At 27.5% G+C, this 27,355-nt stretch overlaps 1 protein-coding gene across 5 annotated transcripts in view; it reads left to right on the top strand.

Moving 5' to 3' along the window:
- The first annotated feature begins 560 nt into the window (after nt 1–560).
- LOC136989153 (delta and Notch-like epidermal growth factor-related receptor) overlaps nt 561–27,355 on the top strand; it is a 49,669-nt gene continuing 22,874 nt past the window's right edge. Inside the window, exon 1 of one of the 5 annotated variants that reach the window (XM_067287252.1) lies at nt 561–904. In XM_067287252.1, coding sequence (XP_067143353.1) covers nt 707–904 — 198 coding nt within the window. In that variant the 5' untranslated portion in view covers nt 561–706. Of the gene's footprint in view, nt 905–7,942; nt 8,096–14,677; nt 14,697–17,409; nt 17,765–27,355 lie in introns of those variants that run through there. The other 4 variants (XM_067287251.1, XM_067287254.1, XM_067287255.1 and 1 more) reach the window with 4 other exon arrangements.

Genomic DNA, 27,355 nt, shown 5'->3' with positions numbered 1-27,355 from the left:
TAATTTTAATAAAAATGACGATTTTTATAGAAAAATAGCTGATTTTCGCTAAGTAAAGTCATAAAATTTATAATTTCGAATGTCTGAATTTTATGTACTGTACTTTCTGAATCCATAGATTTCCATTAGCGAGTGTATTATTATAATGATCATATGCACCGATTTGCATTATTAGAGAGATAGTAAAGACAATTTTATGGAATTTCTCGTGGAAAATTTAAAAAAAATATATGCCGTTAAACAATTGTAAGAAAATTAATATTTGGCATCGTGGCATAAATTTTAAAAATACAGTCAATTATCAGAAATAACGTATTAAATTGTAATAAAAATCTTTATAAAAATAGCCGAATGACGTGATAAACTTTATAAAATTGATTATAAATATTTTACAATTCGGTATTTCGTTAATTGTAAACACAGTTGTTTAAGCACGAATAGTCGAGCGTGCAGTTTCACGGTATCATATTTGATGAATGTAAATGCGTGTAGTTCATTATACATCCCGCTTTGGTCAAAAATATTCACCAAGTTATTTTCTGCCAGTCGTTCCTCTGTTTGTGAGCGCCCTCGCGTGGATATATCGATCGGACAGACAGACGGAAACACGAAACACGTAGACATCACTGGTTCTGCTGGTAGCGAGCTAAACACGTTGTGAATGGAGTTCTTCCGTATTATGATATTTTAAAGGTGAACTTTAATAATGTCTATCGTCTTCATTATTTTTGCCATTATTTTTCCAAGTTGTCTGCTTTTCGATATGGCAATCCCCACAGAAATTTCCCAATTTACTAAGTCAGAAGGGGTCCAACCAATCTGTCCCTCGCCACAATTACAAATGGGTCAGAGGTCGTGGCAGATAGCTAATCAAAATGTGGACGTCGTACTAACTAGAGCCAATGTGAGTACTTGTAATTTCATTAAAAAAAATCTATAGCGGTATCTCGAATTTCTCTTGTAATACCCCTACGAACGCGGCGCGCGACGCTCTACTTTGTTAATGTTTTATGAGAGTTTTATGTAAACATTTCTCGAGATTTTATACCCGAAAATGATATTTTTGCCAGTCTGCTTCGTGTTTCTTCTTAGATTCTTGTCTTGTGGTTGGAGTTTGGAGAATGTCCAAACTTGGATGGTTATTGAGAAATGTTGCTGGATATATAAAACGTAATTTTGTAGCGAAGCGTTAGGCAAGCGAAATTCGCATTGTCTCCTTTACTTTCTACACAATTTGCCAGATTATATTTCATATTTAAGTTAGAAGCGATTTTATTACGGAAAATGCAACTTTTGCTTTAGTTTCTCAATACAATTTTTTCGTTTTATTCTTCGAGGTTTCTCGTTTTCTTTTTATTTTTTAACTTTGATCTTGTTACATTTTAAAATTCCTCATAAAAAACGTGACTTTTGTGTATAATTTTTAAACAATTTTTCTTTATGAATGTATTATACGATTTTTATTCCTTTAATACATTGTCGTCTCCCAGTTGTATAGAAGTGTTCTAACTTCTAAACTTAATTTTTTTCCCCTGTCGTTCTTTATTTACACAGTTCCATAGAATAAAGATATACATTTAAAAGTCAAAAAAATATAAACGTATACAATCACATTAATCCTTCTTACGTTTTCGGAAGAGTAAATACGCGAAAGTTAATCTAGAAATAAAATTTTAATAATAAATGGAGAAGAAACGGCGACACGGAATCATTGCGCTTCAGGGAGTTTTATAAAATTTAAAGAGGTGTAAAATCAGAGTAAAAGACTTTGCGTGGGAGTTAATTTTTCATTCTTCAAAAGTGACATTCGGTGACGTCATCGGCATTTATTTTCCACGCAGCGATTACACGCAAATCCGACATATGGCCAATCTTTCTAAACCGAAATCCGGTAATTTTATTTTTCTCCTCCAAGTCGATAACTCGACAAGACTAGTGCCGAAGATATATGTCACAATGTCAAAACATTATAGATCCGCCACCAAACTTCTCTAGATGAATGGTATATGAGAAACCATCACCATTTCCTCTCTCTCCTCCGGGACGAATCGCTCAATTTTCTAGTTTTTAGAGAAAGAATAACACGATAAGACGACAAAATTCAACACCGAGCACGATTCCTCTACAATCGCCGAATTAAAATTAATACAGTGCAGGGCATTTGTTCCCACTCGGATGACGTCACTCGAGTTTTATTGCCCTGGGTTTTGTCACCCATTGCCCCTGTGGATGATGTGTAGCCTTGGGTAAGTAATGGCTGGGATGGAAGTTGCTGTTCCCTACTCATTCTTCCATAAACCAATAGTTGTTATTAGTTTAGTAACCTTCCATTAGAAAATAAAAAAAATGTGGAAGTTTCGAGTGCAATTCATAAAAGAGAAAGAGAGAGGGAAAAAAGATTAAAAACAGATGTTGGGAGTAAGAGCGTTATTTAAACTGTAAGTAAGAGCTGAAAGAGCTAACTCAACCCCTCTTACTTACAATTAAACTAATTAATAAACATCTCTTTCGTAAATTAACGGTTAATAATAATTTAACAAGCTGTAATACGAGAATTAGAAGTGAAATTATTTAAAAATAGGCGCTTAATTCAGAGCAGAAATTAAATCTTAGAGAATAAACCAGGAATTAATTTGATACTTAATGTTTGTATGTATATTTATTTATTTGGCAAAATTTTACTAAGCAACAGAATAGAAATTTTTCATGGATAAAGAATCAATATATATATATGTACTAGACAGAGGATACTTTTCTTACTTTTCCCGTGACGTGTGCAGCGATGCACAGCGATTGAACACGACATCTGCAGCGCGAAAGCCATGGCGTTGTTAGTATGGGAGTTAAAGCTTTATACAGCTGATGCATCCATTCATTATATCACAAATGAGATCTCCATTTTTATTCTTTATAAGTTCGAATGGAGAAAAGTTTACCTGAGATGACGTTTATAAGAAAACAATCGGTCAAACTGTCTCTACTGATTAATAGGTTAATATCAGGTTAGGTTTGTGTATTTTGTATATTAAAAAAATATATAAATTTCTAGATGTAAATTCGCCTCTTAATCTATTAAATTACAATTTATTTTCGTCGATTCTGCCGTTAAATTTACATATCGCATATTTTAAATTTAAGACGGTCGAAATTAGTTTAATAAAAATTTCAAAATTCTAGACCTTAGCGCATATTTTATGGAAATAACTTTTAAGTAACGTAGAATTTTATTAATCTTTACTTGTTTATTATAAAACATTAGTAAAGCGCTGAAGAAAACGGCAAAGAAAAGAATAAGTTAATGGAGTATCAAGTATTTTGGAAGAGGAAAAATAGATTTCTTGTCTACCATGTGCTTCTATTGAAGGAAATTGTTATGCATTGTTGGCCATATTTCCAATTTCTTGCTTGTGTGATTCATTTGAATGTCGCCGTCTTCGTTTTTTTTTCCTTAAGAGAGATACGTGTCTTGAGAATCCTCTGCAGTTCTCTGATGAATAGCACATGAGTCGAACACTCCAAACCTACGAATTCTGACCCCTGTTACTTTCCGTTTGTTTATTTCTTCATCCAAGCAATAAAAATAAATTAATCATTGCCCTTTTTATGCCCAAGAGTGTTTTATAAATAAATTTTTAAGCATCATCTACCAATTGTATTAAATTATACGAAAGTTTCTCCACTTTTCAATTGATTCGAAGTACAAATTGAGTTTGGATAAGACTAGAATTAACAAACTATTTAATAAAAATTCTGGATTTTTTTATTTTTATTTGCTAGAAACTGTATTAATACATTGTTTTAGATGGTGTGAAAATACTTTAATACAAAATCGAATGAAAAATACTATCGTTCAAATAGGCAATTTTACATTATAAAGCGTATATTTCTGCGATTTTGCAGAAGGAGATTGAAGAGATTTTAAAATCTATAAAAAAGTAATTTTCCGAAAGGAAGCTGCGTGCCGAAAACATAGAAACTTATTTCTAAAAAATAATAATAATAAAAAAATACAAGCAAATGCAGAAATAATGCAAATATTTTTGAAATTCTAAATGTAAATAGCGAAAACCTAGGAATTTTTTAGATATTATTTTTATGAAAGATAATCGTGAAATATTTAATGTTTTGCATAAATTTATAATTTTCGTCTTCAAAAAAGAAGGGAAAAAATAAATATATACATTATTTTTTATTTAAAAAATATACATATATATTTTAAATTTAATTAACTAGTAAATAGAATTATCATAATGACTTTGGATGATGGAAAAGGTTGAGTAGATCATTCATTCTGTTCGTGATTATAAGTTTGTATCGATTTTCTTTAATATATTTTAAATTTATAACTTTTGTGATTATTATAAAATCAATTAATAGATTCGTATAAATTCATTTATATTTATATCACGGTCAATTTTTAAACATTAATTAATTTTTACTATATAAATTAAAGGAATTCGTGTCATTCGGCGCTCTATTTATAATCAGTTATCAATAAGTAATTAAACGAAGCGTTAAGACGAATTTATTTAATTACTTTTTAAAACTTAATTAATGATTTAAGTTTATTTTGAATAGTTTTAATGGGGAAAAAAGTGATTAAAAATTACGTAAAAATCGATTCGATTGTTGAAAATCGATTATCTATCTTAACTGGAAATTGTTATTAGACGTTAACAAATTGTTAATTAGTTTTTAAAAATATTTAATTAACATTTGATGACCTACGAAAATTGTTTAGTCAATTCATTGGCCTTTAAATACTTAAATATTTCATCGATCGAATTAACTGATTTAATACTTTATATTCGGTTTATATAATGAGATTTATTCTTTATTTTTTTCTGAATTAATTTTATAATATATTTTTTTTTGCCTTCTGGGATTTTCTAACCTTGTTTTAAAGTAGTTCTGGTTTGGAAGGGTGGAAAGGAAATGAGAATAAATGAAAGAGAATTAAAGAATGGAAGGTAAAATGGCAAGAAATTAAGTTATAAAAAATGAGAGAGAATAAAATTAGAAAGAAATAAAGTGTAAAAAGTATCGAGAAGTGCGAAAGCGAGAAAAATATAATGTTAAAAGCGATGAAAGGAGCTTCAGAAAGCGAGAGAAACAGAAAATAAAACGAAAACAAGTTTTTTAAAAAATTGCGTAAATTAAATACAAGAAAAAAATGTTAAAAAAAACGAAAGGAAATGATAAAAATGCTTTAAAATATAAAGAAAAATTTAAATTAGAAAAGTAAAACATCATAAAATACTTTGGAAAAAAATTTGTAAAATGAAATCATAATTGGAAAAAGAGCGTGTACGTTTCGAGTGAGACAATGCAAAAGAGAGTGAAATTTCCCTAACAAACAAAGAAGTGAAACAGGAAAAAAACACGACTAGAAAAAAATTGAATGTAAAAAAAGTTAGGAAATAAACTAGTAAAAAGCAAAAACAGAAATAGGTGAAGATAAAAAAATGTAAAAAGTGAGTTGGGCAGATTCAACTTTTGGTTTTAACAAGGCGATTTAAGTGCTTACATTAATCGATAGTAAAAAAAAGAAAGTTTTATGACAAGATTTTTATTTTTTCGGGTGTTTTTAGAATAACAGTACACAAAATAAACCCTCGAAGGAAAGTATTTGCCATTCGGAACATGTTTTAAATATTGAAATCGAATTGGTTTGACGTTTACGCCGTAAATATTATTCGATATTTTGATTGACTGAATCGATATAAAGTCACAAATTAAAATAATTTAGCGAATTTATTTATTTAATATTTATTATCTAAGAATTTCAATTATAATTTAGTGTTAAAGTGTAATAACGATACAATGAACTAATTGTATTACAAGATTTACACAGAAACAAAACAGAATCTGTTTACTATACTATCATATTATATTTATTCATTAGAATTAAAACAGATATATTTATAATATATTATATATTAATAATTTATATAAAATCCATTGTTTGATACCTTACAGATTATTACAGAACAGCATTGTCTATGGAACTATAGATCATATCATGTATACAGCTATATAATCCTTATGCATACAGCATAATATACGTTTATATATCGCAAACAAATTGATTTAATTGATTACTAAGCCGATTTCAATAATGTTTGATAAACAAATCAATAAATTTTGAGACATTGAACTGTGTTATCGTATCAAAACTTTATATTATGCAGTTTGAACGTGTTTTGTTTTACAAATTGATTTTTTTACTAAGATTTCATTGAATTTTCTTACTGTTTAATGATGAATTTGTAAGCAACAACAAAACAAAGCAATCTATTCTCATTGAAATAACTTCATGTCCTCTGGTATTAATACACAAATTTACATATTAAAATATTAAAAATTTATTTCGAATGTATTATATAAACAAACTTGAATAAGAAAATTTCAAATTATTCGAAAATTATTACAATTTGCATTTCGAGTGAAAAATAAAATTATTTAAATTATCTCATGTTAATAATGTTAATTTATCATTCAAATTCTCTTTAATGTGAAACAAATAGAATGAAATAAAAATTAAATCTTTTCTTACATTTAATTTTAACTGAAAAATAATAATAATAATACAGTAATAATAAACGAAAACTCATTCAGCTTATCTCCTAATTTACTTTTATTTTCTCCTGATTAATTCGTTTAAATTTACTTGTAAAGTAATTTTAAAATCAGTATTTTGTTAGAACAATTTAATTTATTGAATAGAATTTTTTAAAATAAAAATTTTACTACTATAAAACTGCTTTTAATTCGAACAGAATAACTAAAATTACTATATAAGGAGTAAGAAGGATAGACGACCATTCTCAAGTTATCGAGCAATAGAATAGGAAAGTAGGGTCTTCCTTTAATTGAGTCACCAAATTTATGACCCATATCGAGTACCCAGTCTAGTGTATTGAAAACTTGGAGAAAGTTAAAGCGAGGTAATTTATCATTGAATGAAAACAACCCAGTAATTACAGTCACCTGTAAAGATGTCTTCACTGCACTGATTTTACACGGTGGCCGAGAAAAGCCAATTTTATTCGAAATCCGTGTAATAAATATAAGAATGTATAATGTTATTTAATTTAAAATATTAATTATTTTCTTCGGAATATCAGAAAATAAAATTTTTATTTTATTATTTATTAAAATAACCATTTTCGATGATGTTATTTATTATTTATTATCTAAAGCCGGATTCAATTGAATTTAAATATTAACGAAAGTAAAGTAAATAAGTACTCCGATAGGACAATATAAAAATTATGTAGCCGTTCTTTAAGGATTATTTTAGGAAACAATGTATAAATTTTTAAATTATAGAATTATTTCCAATAGATTCAGCATTGTTTTTTTATTTCCTTTTTTTAAAAGTATATATATATTTGTAAGTTATAAAACTGTGAGAAAGTTGCGAATGTTTTCAATATAGTAACGCATTTATTTTCTGCATGAAACTATTTGTAAACATTATTTTTCATAATGAAATTTCTGGGAAAGTTGCAATGTTTTGTAACGATTTCATTATTTTCTTTAAAAGAAAATATTCACTTTCTTTCGTTTCACATATTGAATTTGATTAAAAATTCTCCATTATTTTAAAAATAAAATAAATAAAATTCACTTTAAACGTACACAATAACTGATTTTTCTCACTAATTTTGAATTTTAATAATAAATTAACGCATTACTTAAATATTTTTCAGCAAGCTTAAAAATAGGGGGGGAATACTATAAAACACAATTAAGTTAAATTAAATTTATAAAATATTATAAATGATTTTCTTTAAAAAAAAGGTTTTCTTGTAAGAAAAATTATATATAACGTAATTTAATAATTAAATAAATAAAAATATGTATTTTAATTATGTTGGATGCCGAGAACATTAGGAGGATGGTGAAAGGAGAAGAATGGATAAAAAGATTGGCAGAGAATATAAGGAAGAGGAGGAACAAACTAGAAAACAATACCAGATGATGAAGGGGGAAAAAATGAAATAAAAAAAGTGACAAAGCTGACACGCCTGAAAATGTGTGTCGTGTTAATCTTTTTTGATGAACTCTGACAGAATTTATATTAAAACTGGTAAATAAGAGAGATTTACATTAATATTTTTCTTTTTTATAAAAGTATAAATTTCATCTACAGAGGATTAACAGTTAGAACTTCATTGATCGCCGAAGCCTCACCTAGCGTTAAAGATTTGTACTAAAGAGTGTGATCAGCAAAAACCTGCAGCAGTTGAATCATTGATGCAATTCATCCTACAAAGTGATTTTTATTTTCTTTTCTTTTTCATTTAGATGATTGGACGAGTTATTTTTTTTTTAAATTCATAAACGAAAACAGATTTCGTCTTCGTTATTCGGCTGAAATCTCTGTTTAAACAGTAAAATAATAAATATACATATACGATTTATTGATTTAGAAAATTAGTAAAGTCAAAACAAATTTAACTCCCGACATAGTTAAGGTATTTGCTTTTTTTCTTTAGGTTCAATAAAATTGATTGAATATAAATAAATTAATCAAGACAAAGGCAGAGTTTTTCCTAGTTTTGTTTGTTTTAAGAATTCGAATTAGTGACGCTGTTACATTTATAATATAAGAGGATACATCTCGCTAAACTGGCTCGTATCCTTGGAAAAAAAATCAATTCTGTAATTCCCATCACGTTACTATCAATCTAAGATTTATAAATTTCTCCTTTCGGCTATAAGACTCATTTATCAGTTTTCACAGTTTCCTAAAAATATATTTCCCGTTTCTGATGCGTAAAATTTCTTCCGGTAAGAAAATAAATATATATATATTTTTTCTTCTCCATCTCTGTTACACTAAAGCTTAGTAAAAACTTTAAGATTCAATCAGACGGTTTATGTATCTCCAGGGTTACATAAATAACTCATATAAATTCAAATTAGCTGTTTTTTTTTATTATTTTTTTCGTAATTTAATTTTTTTTTTTTTTTTACAAATTTGCATTCTTGTTGTTGGATCACTTCTCTAGAATATTCTTCAATAGATGCAGCATTTTGTCCTACATTAAAAGGTAAAACAAGTTAATGGATAAAGTGATTAATGCCATTGGACGTCCTAGTATTGAAAGACCTGCAGTTTTAATCGCAGCACGCTTCTAAAAATAGAAAAATGAATTTTTCACGTTTATCAGTGAAGTTGTCAAGGTGATTGTTTCCCTTTTTTTTCTATTTGCTGGAGTGAAATCGTCTAATATTGAACTGCAAGCGTTGGCACACAATCTCTAGAATTTATTTGGGAGATCAATGAGAATGGTTCCTTCCGTTTAATGCCAAAATTCGATTGGCTACATGCACTTATGTAATCATTTTCTCTTCTTATCTTGTTTTATCAATTTCTTTAATGTATTTATGATACATTGTGATAAATATTAAAAGCGCCCTTTTACATTTTGTATTTCTGAAATAAGAGATGCAGAAACTCGTCAATAGAAACTATTTCTTACATAAAATATCGTATAAAATACATGCGAAAAGAAGAACAATTTTACTTGAAAGCCTACAGTATCTTCACAATGGATAAAACAAGGCTATCTATACTTACTAATTATTCAATTTCGTACAGTTTAATTACAGTTTTATACAGTTATTTGTTAATTGTACAATTTAAACATCTATTTACCAAGAATAAAAGCATAAATTTTCGGAATTTAATCGTATAAATTATATGTAAAAAGACAAAAAGTTCACAATGGATCATGGCTACATAACATCTATACACATAGTAATTATTCAGTTTTATACAATTTAATTACAGTTTTATACGTTTATTTATCAATTATAACATCTATTAACCAAGAATTAAAATATAATCATCGAAACCATTAGACATGAAGCTAGTATTAAGCAATGTTTATTTTGTTTTTACAAAGGTTAAATGCATTGATTTTCATTTTACAATGAATTATGATAGCTCTTATTATCCATAATTATCTTTAATAATTTCCATTGCTTATTAGACGAAAGGAAAGACGTGTAATTATTTTAATGTATAGTGCTTTAGGGATTGTTCGAAATGATACAGAAGATTCTTTCTTAAAATGTGGATCGCATCTTCTTTTCTAAATAATCTGCGAATTAGAAAAAAGGAATAATAAATTAGGGGAAAAATATTCTTTTAATTATACGTAATGTGATTATTTATAATATATTTTTATACATTGACTAAACGGTGTTTTTTAAATGATCTATAACCTTAAATATTCGATAATTATTAATATTTGAATATTATAATTTACATTATTTTAATTTCGGATTTAAAATCTTTATCAAATTCATCCAATTATCATTGTGTTTTTAGATGAAAGACAACTTAAAAATATTAATATTTTTACGTAAATATCAAAATTTTTCATTTATTTTTCTCATTCAATCAGAAATTTGTAAAACCATGTTTTTAATCACATAATATACACTATTATACAATACAGTACAGTACAGATTAGGGAGGAAGCCTATCACTCTGGGGACCGTGATTTGAATCCAGACAGAGTTGAAAAACTCCAGAAATTTTTCGTGGGTGGTCCCGTCTCTTACCACACAGTCGCCGCAGTGTGGGACTGGTTGAATCCATAATGGGCTTTTGGATATTTAAGATCCTTTGCACCCTGTTGAGCCTTATACAGGTCATCTTGGTAAATATAAGCCTATATATATATAGCTAAATCATATAAATGTGTGTATAATGCATGTAAATAAGCCTACTCATTATACGAAAAAAAATATTTAATGCTCTTTAACACATGTTAAAAGTTGTTTTATCAGAGATTAAAAACGCTTGTTTCGGTCTCGTGATTTTCGCTGAGATAGTGAGAAAACATCATTAGAATGGATGATTACATCTTTTGTTACTTAAAAAATAATTTAGGCGTAATTATTTATTAAAAAAATTACGATCATCGCATTAAATTTAGAGTAATTCTTTAATAATTTCGGCTATTTTTATCTCTTTCATCTTTTGCATGGCTTAATGTTGTTTTAAAGATAATGTTAATACACGATAAAATAATTAAAAAAATGATAATTTTAATTACATAATAATTAACATTTTATATATATTAATAGTAATTTATATTATTTATTAAACAAAAATATGAAATTGAAGTTTTCTTGCTTTGTTTCTTTTATTTTTATTTTCTCATCTGTTAAAGATACAGAGGAACAGTGTTGTTGGTGAAATTTTGGCCCTCCGGGTTTTTTGCATTTCTCCATATTTTAAGGTGTCCTGATTCAAAAAACAGAAATGGAAATAAAATTCTGTACGTATGGATGTGTCTGTGTATGTATTGTGTGTGTGTATGTGTGGGTGTGTCGGCCTGTATTTTGCTTCATATTTCGGGACCCCATGGACCAAAAATTTTGAAATTTGGCAGGAATACTTTTATATATGGGGCATTGACGCTATTATATTTTGGAGGTTATAAGTTAAATGGGAGGGACGATAGACTAGAAAGGTGTCACGTATCGAGTGGAGTCAGACATAATGATTCACTCGTACGAGTTTTTTAACTTATTAAAAATAATTATTATTGTCATTTGCATTTTACTTAAAAGCTCATCCTTATTTCCAAAAATAAGGCTTAACCGCCTGTTCGAGTGCGGGGAAAGTCGCGTAGGAGGAAGTGCCAGATTTTTTAAAAATAATATTGAAATGTTATTTTAATTAAACACATTCTGTTAACATTTAATGCCGACATTTAAAGGTTAAATATAACGATTTTAAGCAGTTTTTATTCTAAAAATAGTAGCTTAATTATGATTAATTCGAATGAATATAAGGCGCGTTGAAAAAAAATTTTAAAGTTGACTTTTGTTTGTTTCTTACTTCTATCTAACGTACTAGAAACTTCCTGACGATTATAGAAAAGCATAAAACTAGAATAACTTGTTCAGAATAAAACGGAAATTAAAAAATAAAAAAATTCGTAAAACAAATTGGAATTTTGTGATGCCGATTAAAAATGTCGTCATGACTACAAAAATAAACATCCTTCTTTAGATTCATTAGTGTTTGGTTACGGGTATCGAGAGACCTTTTAAACAAGAAAACAGTCAATAAAAATCACCACTGTAAATAAATTAATGTAAGGTCATGTTGTTAATTTTGAAATTTCATCGATTATTATCGGCAATTTTCTTTCGGAAGATTTTAAAAAGTGACAAAAGAGTAGGGTGGAAGGGAGGAGGAGGAGGAGGAAAAAAATTGTTAATTTCGAAAATATCCTCTTGTTATAATTATTTTTATTCATTACATATTCTTTTGTTCTAAACTTCTAAATAAAGACTGTCTTTCGTTTACAGACTGGTGAATTAATGATTATCGATTCCCTTAATCAAGAGAAGTCTCTTTGTTTGTTGTCTTTTTTTATTCGTTTCAGTTGAGTATTTTCAAAATATTTTTCTTCTCCTTTCTACTTTTACAATTTTAACTAATTTTATAATAAATTTGAAAACTAAGTAACGTTTTTAAATATAAATTATCCGATTATATTCGTAAAATTTTTTTTATTTTATTCTTTAAATTGGAATTAGATACTAAGTTATTAAATTATGTTAAAATTCTCTTTCTAAATGGCTAATGTATAAGAAAAATCTTACATCATTAAAAATCAATTTTAACGTTGGAAATCCTCTGGGAATTGGAGAATAGAATTTGAATTGCTCGTCTTCCATTTACACTAAAAATGGTTATTTCCGTTTCCGGATGTCACATTGTTTCACGATAATACCTGCTTGTTACCGTTACTAAATTTATATCATATGTAGCGAATGCAACGTTACTAAACTAGTGGACAAGTCATTTATTTCTGACAAAATGCTAAATTTTCTAACAAATCACATAATAAGTTTTTTTCCCCCTGCCTTGTTTTTCTAATGTATTTTATTTTGAACTTATATCCTTTTATCTCTAAGTAATTTTTCATTTCATATCGACTCTTGAGGTCATCTATCAAGGTCGTCTTTTTCTAGATCCATTATCCTGTTAAGTGTATCTCTATGTCGATTCTTAATCTTAGCTTAATCATCCCGAGGATTACTTTAATGAAGTTTATATAAACACGTATTTAATTCTATTCTTATTTTTTTTTTGCATATTTGACTCTATCAATTACCGCATTTTTTTACTCCATTTGTATCATTTATACTCTTTTTCTTTTTTTTATCTGATCATTTGCTTCTATATAATAATTCTGATCATTTTTTACTTAGCTTTTAGATATTTAGAAAAGGCATATTTAAAAATATTCCCTAGGGTTGTACATTAAAATTTTCGTGTTTTTTACTTAGAGATGCGATTAATGTAACAGGCTAACGACGTAACATCTGAGAAAATTACAGCCAGTTTCAGTTAAGGCGCAATGTTGCCAATGGGAATATTGGGACACATTTGATAACTGCAGCAACTTCCTTCACAGCCTTTGGGATCCGAGTGTTGACACCGACCAACTTCCAAAAATATATAATTACACATCGAAATATTTAACTTCAACTCTTAATAAATATCTTTGAAATTTCATAAGGGTACAAAAGATATTTTTAATTAAAAAGTAAGACCTCAATTAACTTTGTTACTTAATGTAAATAAATATTTTTACTGTAATTATCATTATAATTTGTAAAAAATGAAAGAAAGGGAGTGATATTTATTGAGAAATTTTTAAAAAATAAATATTTAGATAATTTGCCTCGATTAATCTTAATATAAACATTCATAAAATATAATATTCACTTCAAATCGATGTACGGTACTTTGAAATTGTATTTAATATTTTAAAAAATATTGTAAAATTTACATGGAAGTAATATTATTTTTCTTTCTTTTATATATTTTTAATTTGGTTTCCCTGTTTTTAAATGGCACAGCTTCAAAAAGAATTAAATAAGTAAAGAAAATCAGTATATAAAAATTAAAATTTATTGTAAATTTCCCCGGAGAAATTATTTTTTTAAATGGTATATTGTTACATAAAATCAACGATTTTATATAATTTTTATAGTTTAAATGAACGTTTTGTAGATTTAATGCGCGTTAAAAATATAGTAATAATAATGAAATTAATAAGAGCTTTGAGAAGAATGTTTAAAAATTCGCCTTTTAACTATTTCGTTTGTTAAATAATAAAGATTTTAAGATTATTTCGAAAATATATTACATTTTATTCGCAGAATTATTTTTATAACTTCTGTTAAAATGATTATTTCTTACAAAAATGCAATTGGACACTTGACATTTAAATTTGGAAACAATTCATTGTTTTAAATAAAATTTTATCTCTTTAACATTTTCTACATAAAATAACAAAATATTATTTTCGATAAACTTAAAAAGGATCCTTATTTTTAAATAATCATTTTATTTTTTATATACTAATAGCGCCAGATTAGTTATAATGGCATCCTCTAGTTATTGTATAAGGTATTCAGATGAAAATATTATTCCTACTTCAAAAATATATAAAATAAAGATTTATTATATTAAAATTTATGAGATTATTAGGAAAAACAAATGTTTGTTAATTTATTTTTTAAAATTTTAATAATTATTCATCTACAGCAATGCTGTATTACATTATTTATTATCCTGTGTTATATTTACACAGGAAAGGATTTTATACGTGTTTTATAAATGAAATTACCAAGCAGAAAAGGTACGTAAAAATGAAATAACAATATTTCCCCGGTAACAAATTAGCAAGATTAGCTTTTGTTGTAGAGGTATTTTACCCTTTGAAAATATCTGGTAACCGCCATAAAGGAGTTGATTTGGCCTTTTCATCGTGTTGTTGAGTGAAAAACCTGGATAAGATTCTTCGACTTTCCATTACGAAGTCAGTTCCAATAGCAAACAGGATAGTGCTTTTAGTGTAGAAGGGTTGAATAAGTTGTTTAGAAGCCTGCTGCCAGATTTATGAAGTGGATACCTTATTTCCAATTCTAAACTTTCTCTTAATTTAAAAAAATGCTGCAAAGTAAACCGACGAAATAAAATTTTATTTCGTTTATGTAATTCGAAACCACATTCTTTTATGTTTTTATCAATAAATCTACAAGTTTTTTTTATTTTATTATTTTAAAGAATCTTATTTTATACCATGACTTACATTTTTTAACCTATCGTTTCTTCTTTTTCTCGTCTAAATTCGTGAAAATATACAGAATTATAAATTGCGAAAGTCGTTGGAATTCCAGTCACAATAAACAAAACAAAAGTCTAGAAAAAGTTGAGTTTACTTTGGTGTTGTCGGTGTTGATTGCTACTTGACCTTCTATTACTGTAACATCCAGGAAGCTATGCGTTTCCATGGAAACTCACTCCAATCTCATTGTTATGCACAAGATTCTGTTTTTCTTATTTGAAATTTCCATCCCAAAAGGACAATTTTGATCCGAGTTTTTCGGATATCTTTCATATCATTTTCCATTCCAAAATTTCTAAATTCAGATTTTTCAATAATATAAAATGGAATACGTTAGTCTCCCGTACTATATATAGGACCCTAAACAGAATAGATACAGGGGAAAAATATCGCGATGCAAAATAATTTATTATAAAGATTATTCCCTCTAAACGCTATGCCAAAAAGAAAATAATAATATCTATACCGAAGAAAATTCCAATATTTCGTAGAATATTCCGTTATAAGCTCGATAATTGAATTCTCTTGTGTTAAAGATTATATTTGGATTAGTTAGTTTCAAGAGAGGAAGTCAAGGACATGATAATTCGGGACATCGATTAAAGATGCTTCATTGGGATTAACACCCAACTTGTAATTACTCCAGAACATCTTACTCGCACGCATTCAAGAAAGAATGGACCAACTGTCTTATCAGCGCATATTCACGTTGAAAAATTTATTAGTTTCAAACAAGTATTAACTTAACTAAATTTTAAATTAAGTTTACTTTTAAAGGATAAAGATAATTGAAAATCGCTACCGTAAAAGCGTTGTATGTAAAAAGTATTTTATTTTTCCGGCATGTTACGAGGGCATAGTCGATTTCTTTTTATTTACATTTCTCAGGAGAGAATTTATTTTAAACAGGACGCAAATATTACGGCTATATAAACATCGATAAAACTATTTTGTTGTCTAATCGATGAGTCTTAATACCGGGATATTGTGCAGAAAAAAGTAGCATCGTCTCCACAATATAACTGAAAAGAAAATCACGTATTTACACTGAAGGAAGTTGGCACATATTCAATAGTATTTCCGACCGAATACTTTGTCATTTTTATAAAAATCCAGTAAGGAATGGGATATAAACCATATGTGATAAAAAGAAGAAATATATCCAGGAAAATAAAATAAAAAATATCTATAGACATATATATTTTTTTTCTCATGTAAATTGTAAGATCTCTTTAGCTATAGGGATGACATTAATTATCTCAGAGTTATCAAGATGACGATGGAGTAGCTATAAAAGAGAGGTTTATTGCTAGTATGCCTCTGCTAAGCTCACTTGAGTTAACTTAATACTTTAAGTTGCGAGCGAATCGGATGATTCGAAAGAGATGGTTTGTGGTGAATCCTTTTGTTCGCTTCACGTATTTTGCAGAAAATTCGAAATAGTTACTCGGATACCGAACTTTTGTTCGGAACCGTCGACTTTTAATAATAATGGCTTTAATAGCTTTTAGATCTAATTAAATTAATCATAAAATGGGGATAAACTCAACAAAAATAGTAATTGCAATTACGAGTGTGTTGTTGCAAGAGTTATTCCTCAAATAATAACGAAAATTAATTATCATTTTGTTAAATTATATAGTAATTCGTATTTGTGTAGTATATCAGAATGTAATCTTTTTTGAGTTTAATAATTATTTCGTTATGATTAAGAGAGAAAAACTTTCTAAGCTTATTCCACTCGTTAATTATAACCTGTTAATAAGTAATTTAATGTATTTAATAATATTTTAAAGACAGCAACACTCGATTCATAGAAAAAAATACAGATATTGTGTTTGTTAGTGGGTAATACACTTTAGATACACAGCCTAAACGTATAAATCGTAGAAACACCCAAAGGAAGAAAATAAAACCAGACAGAAAAAGGTGTATATATATATATAGGCTATATAGCCTGGGGTCGGAACTGAACCCACATTCACGATAATGTGCCGAAATTTTCTAACCAACTAGGTTACTGGGAGGTTAAAATCTGCGAGTTGTCTCCATCCGGGATCAAATATATATATGTGTCTTTCATCTCTTGACTTCTTCCCAAATGCCATTTACAAATATAGGATTTCACACTTTACATGTTATTGCTTGATATTTATTATAGTTTGTTGCAATAATGTCAACGTAATTACCTTCTATTATAATATTATTAATTATAACGTAACAATAGCCTTATATAATAATAAGCGGCCTTCGTTAATAATTAATATTATAATGGAGATTTACCAATTATCTTACTTGAAAATTAAAGAAAACATAAGTATTTTATTAGAAAACAATTGACGTAGAACGAATTTCAGAGCGATTAATACACGTTAAGAAATATGCCATTTAAATAAATACTAATTTATAAATTTCGCTTTAAGTTAAATTTATTTCTTAATGAAATATATGGAATTAATGCCTTCTCCGTCGCATGCTTATCTTAGTGGATGCGTCAGTGCAATAATTACAGGGCAGTAAACACCATTCATCAGTTGTCATTCTGCAAATGGAATATAAGGAAAATTCAATTATTATATGTAAGCTCCTTTTCTAATATTAATTTATAAAAGATGAAAATTGCTGTAATCGATAATTAATTGTTAATACAATTAATTAACTTCCATTATTCTTTTTTCCTCCTCCAGTAAAATTAGCTTTTACTCGAATGTAAAATGAAATTTGCTCGAGTATTTGACTCGAATTTTAATGAAAATTTAGGAATTTTTTGCAATTTTTGCACATTCGCCACTGTTTTACAGGAGGAATATTTTTGAAGGGAGTGAAGGTATCTAACAAAACCGATAACATTCATTTTCGTCAGGACAATGGGAAGTCTCTTGAACTATAGTTTGATCTATCGAACATCGTTAACTGAACAATCACGCGATTAGATAAATAATGATTTTAGACAGCTATTATCTTTTGCAATTGAGAAATCAATGAAGAAATCAGATGTCCAACCAAACAAAAAAAAATTTAAATTTAGTTGAGATTGTCAAAATTTTATTTCCAATTTAAAAAATAATAAATATAATTAGAAAAGTTTGATTTAAAATAAATTAAAATGAGCTTTATATACAGAAATTATATTAATTTTTTAAAGCTAAATTTACTTTATACATAAAATATATGAAAAAACGAGTATATTTTTAGTTTTAAAAAGGGAAAAAATGAATGTCGTTTCTGTATATAAAGCACATTTCAGTTTATTTTAAATGAAACTATTCTAGTTATATTTATTACTTTTTTTAAACATAACTTCAATCAATTAAAAAATATATCCATTAATTTATTGTTATTTTTTATTGAACGGATTAATTTTATAAAACGTTATTATATCAATTATAATTTCAATTTCTTTAATTTAAAAAGATTTTTTTTTAATTTATATTTTATCAATTTTTTAAAATCGCTTATAACGCTATCGATTCCGATTTCATTAATTTTTTTAAAATATTTATCTAAAGAAGTTTTCCCAAATGTAATTTTATTTTTTTAAATGAAGGAAAAAAATATCCGCGAAAGGAATTAAAATAAATCGTTCTCCCGACTTTTGAAACGATTCAAACGGAATTAAATCTTCTTAATTACATATCATTTATATTAATTTCTAAATTACCTTTCTGCTAAATACATTTTGCTTAATGAATTCTTTAATATTAATGATGGAAGTAGAAAGCAAAAATGGCTTCACCTTAGTATTTTTAATGGAGTAATTTCGATCCATTTTGGAAAACCTCCAGAAAAATCCCGGATATATTAACAGGTCAGGCAAACAAACACTCTCAACCTTGGCATCTTTTTAAAATATTAAGATGAGTCGGAAGTGTTACAAAAGTCCTATCGGTAGGAGAACTTCAGACTCTGATTGATGCCCTTTATGGCGTCACCACGTCGACTATTTTCTCTAGAAATTTACGACCCAATCAATGTCGTAAATTTAAACGTCACTAGTAATAAACCCCCCTCTTCTCTCTGTCGCATTTCTCTCTCCTTATTTCAATAAGGTTTCTCGAGTACCGTAGAGGACAGGGGAAAAAATATTACAGAACATTAATTGTTGGATATTCGAAAATTAAAGTCATTTGAATATTTACTTTAGTACCAGTCGATTATCTGAGTGGGGAGAATGTTTGATTATCAAACATTGTAGTAAGGACATAGATCTGGGGCAAACACGAAACTTGTCTAAAACCTTGGGCAAACAATGACGTTGCCTTCAAAATGATGACAAAAGTCTTCTGGATCAACAATACCTAGCGAAGCGCAGTGGTATCGTTAGATAGTTTTGTGTGTCCAAGTGGGGACCTTACACGAGTGTATCTATAATATACAATTCTATAAATTATACAATTTTAGTTTAGGTAGTACAGTATAACTGAATGGCACTTTTCGCCTTCCTTATCGAGAAGTTTAATAGATAATTGAATAAAAATTTCGATTGAAAGATAATTAATTTCATTAGAGTTTAAAAGTTTCATATGCCTATTTATTTAATATATAAAAAAATTCATAAATTTAATACGAAAACAATTAAGAGAAGAAGCGTTTTTCTCCATATTTATATAGTAGTAGTAGCGCCTTAAAGCAAAATTAATATGTAAATAAAATTATCTCATTATCCACAAACTGGAGAGTAAAGTCTGGTTCAGTTATGTAATTTAAAAGTAGTCCACTTAATGCTACTCGACAGCTCATGTCGATAGACCATTTTCGTGCAAATCCGTTTTCCCCGAGGAGCGCCATGTTCAGAACTGAGCTTAACAATAGAACAGAGCATTTTTATTTTTTATTTTTATCTCTTATGCCTTTCAGTTCTCTTATTCAAAACATAAGTAAATTGAGCGCAACTAAAATGCTTGACCTTAATTCGTACGACCACATTTAATGTTTCTAACATTTCTTATTGTATTATCGAACAGAAGGTCTTAATGACGCTAATTATAATAAAGTAAGAAGCTCTTTTGTTGTTAAAATGGAAAAGAATTTAATTTCATTTGCATTTTTTCTCATTTCAATGAAAATTTCGTTTGTTTAAGTAAAGACGAAAGGGAGGAAAATACGTATAAAGGCCTACTTATTTTTTAAAAAGAAGAATTATTTTTAACTTGTAGATTATTACTTGATAATGCTTTTTATTTTTAATTTTTTTAGATAATTAAGACAAAAAATGATAAAATTAAACGAGATGTAGGCCTATTATTTGGAAAATTAATGAATAATGTGCAAAATTAATAGGACCAAAAGAAAAAAATTAAGTTGTCTTATAATCTATTTTCCTTTATAAAAGTTGGTTATGGAAATTTTAAATCGGTTTTTAATAAAAATAAATAAATAAAAAATGCACTAAATATAAAATTGGAATTATTTTTTATGCATTATTTTGAAAAGACGAAAATGCAAAAATAATAAATTTTAAAAGCTCGTCTGTTTATTTTATACGGAAGTTTTCAACGAAATAAATGAAAATGTTCTTTTTTTTCCGCGAATAAATCGATTATAACGCGAAATATATAATTTGAAACTAAATTTCCCAGAAGAAAATGGAAATTTAACTTGGAATTATGGTAAATAGTTTTTTTTTAAATTTTTTATCTAGAATATTATAAACTAATTATTTGGTAATTTAGAATTTTTATCGAAAATATGCTATTGATTGTGGTAAAAATCTATATGAAACTACGTGTACTTTTATCGGATGTTATTTTATTAGATGCCATTATGTTGCAATAATTATTCATAGTGATAAACTTCTATATCGATCTATGGAAGAATCCATAGATTTATATGTAATTTATTATCTAAAGAAACGTTACGTCGGCAGGATATTGTGGTTTGTATACGGAGCGATAGTAATGATGCTTTGATTCTTTGTTATCAGATAAAATTTAATGATATACAGTAGTCGTTTCTTTGTTTTCTTTAAACAAATGCCCATTGTTAATGATTTAAATATGAGTATTAAAAAGAATTTTTATTGAATTCCTTTCACTTCGATAAGATTTACGTTGAAAAGTAGTGAATTTGATAGTTTTGAACTGAAAGGTTAGCGTCGTAATGAAGTTACTCAATGCCAAATTTTGGATCAATCATTAAATAAACAGACCTAAATCAAATTTACAATTGAAAAAAAAAATATTTCCCCGTTTCTCCTAATTTAATTTCGTCATTTTAGGCATTCTGAAAATCGAAATTGCCCTTTCGTACTTTTTAATAGTTTAAGAGTGTTGCAAAGTCGCTGTTAAACATTTTATGGCCAATTTGGAAGAGGGCAAAGGAAGCAAACTGATGAGTGCTCCAGCCTCTTCCATTTGACTGATCCCAGTTTGTTGCAGAAGTTTCATCATTGGATGGCGTTTGAAATTCCTGTCCATCCAGACACGATTGTCACTTCTTGTCTGACTGAGCATTCGTCAAAGCAACAAAAACTGCTTACCCATCATTCAATGTGATAAGCAGCTCCTAGTCTTCCACCAATCAGACCTTGCAGACTTTTCCATAAATCACTTCTATTGGGATCACATTGCCGTCTGGTGACGAAAAGTAAAACTATATAAGGTTATATAAAGTATGAGATGTCTTTGAAGTCTAATCTCTCTCCAGACATTTATGATAGATGATTTCTAGTTCAAACTTATCTCTACCTGGAGAACTTACTTTTCAACGAAATAACTTACCGAGTTTAATTTCTATTCCTCGCTTTTGACGTGTAATTTATGTTTCTTTAGGTGATTTAATGAAATAAAAATGAAGATAAGACAATGTTTTTCGTGTTTAATTAACTTAAATTTACTGTTTTATTCATTGAACGCTTCAGAAATTAATCCTTCGTCTCGATTTCCCGTAATCGATTATCTCTTATATTAAATCTTTAAATTTGCATTATTTAAATTGAATTCAATTAAAATTATTTAAGACCTTAATCATTGCATCCATCAAATAACGATTTATTCGTTCGGTTGTTTTGTCCTTTCTTAGTTTAGTCCAAACAACGTATTCAAACTCTGGTAATTAAAGTGTGTTATTGAGATACTGGAAATAAAAGAATTGTTGTAATTTTGGCCATTATCACAGAAGAAATGCCCAGTAGAATGCATACGAATTTGTAAAGGTTTCGATTCTTTACCCTTGTAAAACACAATAAATGAGTTTGTGCTTTATCTTAATGATTGTCTTGAGAATACTTACCACTATCTGGATTGGTAGGATTTTCTAAAATAGGATGGAAAACAGCGTGTTTTTCTTACCTTTTTATCTTTCGAAACTAGCTTTACTTCTGTGAATTAATTCCTAAAATTTCAAAAGCGATATGACTGTTATTTGTGCTTTAATTTCTTTCTTTTTATTTTTTAAAATAACCCTTTAACTTTTTGATTTTCGAAAGTTCTGTGTGCGATATCAAGCATAATTTCTACCTTAAATATAATAAAAACGCTTTTAAAGAAGCCATTTTTGTTATTATTTTGACGAAAATCATTGGTAAAAGTACGAATATTAAATAAAAATGATTTATTATAATATTTTAATAAAAAAACGCTCGACAGTTTTCGATATTTTGATTGATTGATTGACTATAAAGTTTGATATCTTTGTTCTTTTCAATGACATTCTCTTACTTTATTCGTCCGTGGATTACAAAAGCACTTTGAAAATTCCATGTAGTCCATTATTTATACAATTTATAAATAAGAAAAAGCTGTTTAAACTAATTTATTTCGATTTAAACTTAAGAAATGTAATTACCTTTTTCATTCGGCTGATTCTTTCGCCCAGTTTGTACGTAGAAATTATTCACAAAGAAATTGTTAAATATGGAATTTTAAAAAGTTTACTTGACATGTGAAATAATTCTGACAGTTTATAATTACTTTAACTGATATTAATACGGTTACTAAGCGTGAAATGGGCTTTGTCACTCATAAGAATTTCTCACTTGAATAAGTTTCTGTACGTAACCTTCGCAGGTAAATGTGAATGACAAGTCTCTTATTTATTTCCTTTAATTAGGTTTTATCATTGATAATAAAGCACGGTTTATGATATTTTCTCCAAACGTTTCTGACTTTAAAACAAGAAGCAATCGATGTTTAAATTGATATCTGAATCTGGCACATATGCTCTATAATAAAAATGGATTTGTTTTTGGTAGTAGATATTTTATTGATATGTAAATTTTCATTATATAGCATATTTTATGGCATCGGCACGATTCGGAATTATTTTAAATAATAAAAAAAAGAGCTACGGTGTAACTTCTTTTAAAATAAGTTTATTATTGATTCTTTCTCAAGAATTCAAGAGTATATATAACTTGGCTTTCTAGTAAAAAAATAATTCTTCTTCGTCTTATTCCTTAATGGAATCTTAGATTTTCTTCAGTAGGTTATCTATGCCTTTGATACTACTGAATTTCTACTCTCTGGTGTTTTGCACTGAGTACTTCCGATTATTGATTTTGATTGATATTTGTCTTATACAATTCTGCCAGAAGAGTTTACTTATTTTCTTATTTATTTTTCTCTTCCACTTTTTGGTGGAGGAATAAAAAGTACAGATTTCTTCCCTTTCTTTTATAAATGTTCTCATTATATTCTTACAGCGTTACGGATTCTCTTCGAGCATTTCATAAAACGTCGATTTTAATTGACTTTTCTAGTTACATAATACAATAAGAGAACAAATTAACAAATTGAGGACATTCTACAAACACTCCTTGACCCAGTTGACTTTGGTATCAAAGTTCCTAATTTAACACAAGTGCTTGTTTTAGTGTATAACTCTCTTCTAATATTTTCTCACTAATTTAAGTTAAGAGCACATAAGATTTTCTTTTAATAAAAATTTCTTACGATTATTATTATTATTATTATATTTTTTTACATGAAAATAAAGAATATTATCGTTTTTCTTGAATAAATTGCATTATTGTTAATTAATTGTATTTAATAAATCATTAGCAGAATTGAAAGCTAAAGGAACATTCCTGGTATTTTCGAACAAAAGAGTTAATTCTTTCAATTAAATTTCCCATTGGAGTAATGAAATTACACACACCTACGGCTTTTTCTTCAATCTAAAGTAATTCAAATTTTGATTTTTTTAAAAAATTTGTAAATCTTTTAAATGTATCTAAGAATTTTTTAAAGGGCTCAATTGTTTTGAAAGTGTTTTGAAAGTAGTAACTAATACACAATATTAAATTTCCTTATTACGAGAACAAGGAACAGATTAAGCAAAAGAATTTTTTTATCTCATTTTTCTTCCTATTTTTTGGAAAAAATGATGCCAGTAAGAGATTATACATTGTTAAATTTTCTAGTAAATGAAATAAATTATTATATTTTTTGTATATTTCTTTATTTTTCAGCAAAAACGCATTAATTTCTCTATGATTAATAATGGAGGGAGGTCATGTTATACATTATTTCACATTTGTGTAATATCTTCAAAGTTTTTATTCATTTTAATTCTTGTCTGAATGACAACAGCTCGTAGTTGTATATTTAATTAACTTTCGGACGTTGTTATGTTCTTTTATGTGTTAGTACTGGTTTTCGTTTTACTGCAGATTTTTCTCTTGCTTTCATCATGACAAGGTGCCAGATATTCCACTAATGGAAAGTTGTTTACGTGGTGTATAACATTAACTAGTGTTATACCTGAATTAATCCTATATCTTTATTCTGTGCAATGTAATTTACTCTTAGTTGCTAGAAATTCTTATTTTAATGATTTTTCTTTAAAATTTATTAGTTTTTCTAGGTTAACTATTGATTAACTCAGCTACAATATTCGCTACTGTAGCGTGTTCTCGAGCGCTGTAATTCTTTTAATGAGTTTTTACATAACAATTTAATCCTGTATTTTTGAAATACAGTGCCAATAAAAGAGTCGTACACGTATTTTTATGCCTGCTAAACCATTGGATATGGGCAAAATACTTTGGTGATGATGTTTTTCTCTTTCTTTTATCTTTCTCGATATCTTATCTAATAGATAATCAGAATCTTTGCACCTGGGAATGCCTTGTTATCCATCTTTAGAAGTTCTGTATCCAGAATTGTGTTTGACTTCTTATAATAGTGAGCTTCTTTCATTGTATAAATCTATTTTTTTCTTTCCCCTACATAAATTAGAATTACATTTTGTGTTTAAATTCATTTAATGTTAATTAATTTTAAAATTACAGACTGTATGCAATTAAATAATAATGTAATTCTATAGTTAAAATACTCTCGAAAATTGTTATTTAAGATGGAAAACAAAATATTTTTGCATTAATAAATGTGGCAACAATTAATGTTTCCGTCAAGATAATTAATTGTAAGAAAATTTTATTGTCAAAACAAAGCAATTAATTAAAACGTCCGTTTGTAAGTCGGGTTTCTAGAATATAAATTTTTCATCTTTCAATGCAAAAATCTCAGGAGTTTTCTTGAATAATGTAATGGAAATTTTTCATTAGAATAAATTGAGCCTAGAACTCTTTACATTTTACAAAAATCACAGAAAATAGAATCATTCAATTTTACTAAATTTCAATATTAAAAAATTGAAAAATGCTACGTCAAAATTAAAAAAAAATTCCGAAAATATTCAAATATATTTTACAAGCATATTTAAATTCTATAATTCTAATTTTCTATAAGAATTATCACGCAGTCAATTTTAAAAAAATAAAAACAATTTTTTTATCTGCATAAACACCTAAATCTCAACTTCTATTTTAAGGAAGTTGAAAATTTGTATGAGTTTTTAGAGTTCGACTGTAGTTAAAAATAAAACAAGAAAGATGCATCTAAAACTTTTACATATAAATATCCTAGAGATAAATTTTTATTACGATATAATACGAGTTTCTTTATTTACAATATATATATATATATATATATATATATATATACATATAAACATAAGCGCGTATGTTATAAACGTTAAATATCAAGGAATTCTTGCAAAAATAAAAATCTATAACATTTTTTTCAAGCTAGAAATATTTATAATTCACAGAAAAAAGGAGAAAAAACTCATTTTTAAACTTAAAATAAAGAGAAGTGGCCATTTCAAAATCTTATAAAACGTGATCTTTTTACATGAAAACTTCATTTTTTATTTCATATTTTTTTTAAAAATCTTTATCTTGAGAATATTTTCGATTTAAAAAGAAGTTAGAGCGTAAAAATATTCTTTCTTTCTTTCTTTTTTTTAATACAAAGGCTACTAAGATCAAATGGTCACGTAGTATACTCAATATCCAATACTATAGAGCCTGAGGCATTTACTGATTCTACAATACTTCTTGACAGCTTTATTGACGTTAGAAGTTTTTTTATATTTCTTCTGTTAATGAATATAATAAAGTTATTAACTTTTAAGTAAATACGATCCTCGATACTATTAATATTCTTATAAATTATCCATAAACTCGGCTGATATAGTTACTTTTATAACCATAACTACATCATTAATTTTATAAGTGCGCGTGTTATTCGATACGGTAGATTTGTAGTTAATATGGGAAAATATAGTAACTCAGAGCGGAATATCTGTTCATTTCTCTCTTAATCTCTTGTGGTAAATGAAAACTACCATTATAACATAAGAAATGAATAAGTAATTCGCCTTAATGATGAAATCTTATAGCTTTAAAGATGGCAATAATCGAGGAAAAGCCATCGTTAGTAGGTTAATACATAATTGTTATTGATCAAATTTCGTGAACTTCGACCTCTGCTTTTCTTAATTATTAATTCCTGTGAAAAGTTTGAGACTTAAATTTAGATAATGCAAGCAACGCCTTCTCTTTCTAGAAAGGGAATGCGTCATTAGGGTGTGGCTGATACCAGATTACAGACGATGCGTGGGTGTGGCTATTCTTTCTGGAAAATAAATATATTAATGAAAACATCTGTCTTAAGCACTCATAACGTTGCAATGGGTGGTAACTTGCACTCTGTTTAAGTTTATATCTGACGACGATTGGATTTCGTTTCCATTCCGGAGATCCTTTTGAAATTTAAGTAAATCTGGTATTCGAATGGCAACGTTTTTGGAGGATTTTTCTGATATTCAGAATTTAAAAACTTGTAAAGGTAGTTACCGAATCGATTTTCGATCGAAATTTTATA

The sequence above is a fragment of the Centruroides vittatus genome, unplaced genomic scaffold (genome assembly GCF_030686945.1).
Source record: "Centruroides vittatus isolate TY-2023 unplaced genomic scaffold, ASM3068694v2 scaffold_435, whole genome shotgun sequence".
Classification (NCBI taxonomy): domain Eukaryota; kingdom Metazoa; phylum Arthropoda; class Arachnida; order Scorpiones; family Buthidae; genus Centruroides; species Centruroides vittatus.
This window is presented reverse-complemented; position numbering and strand designations above follow the sequence as displayed.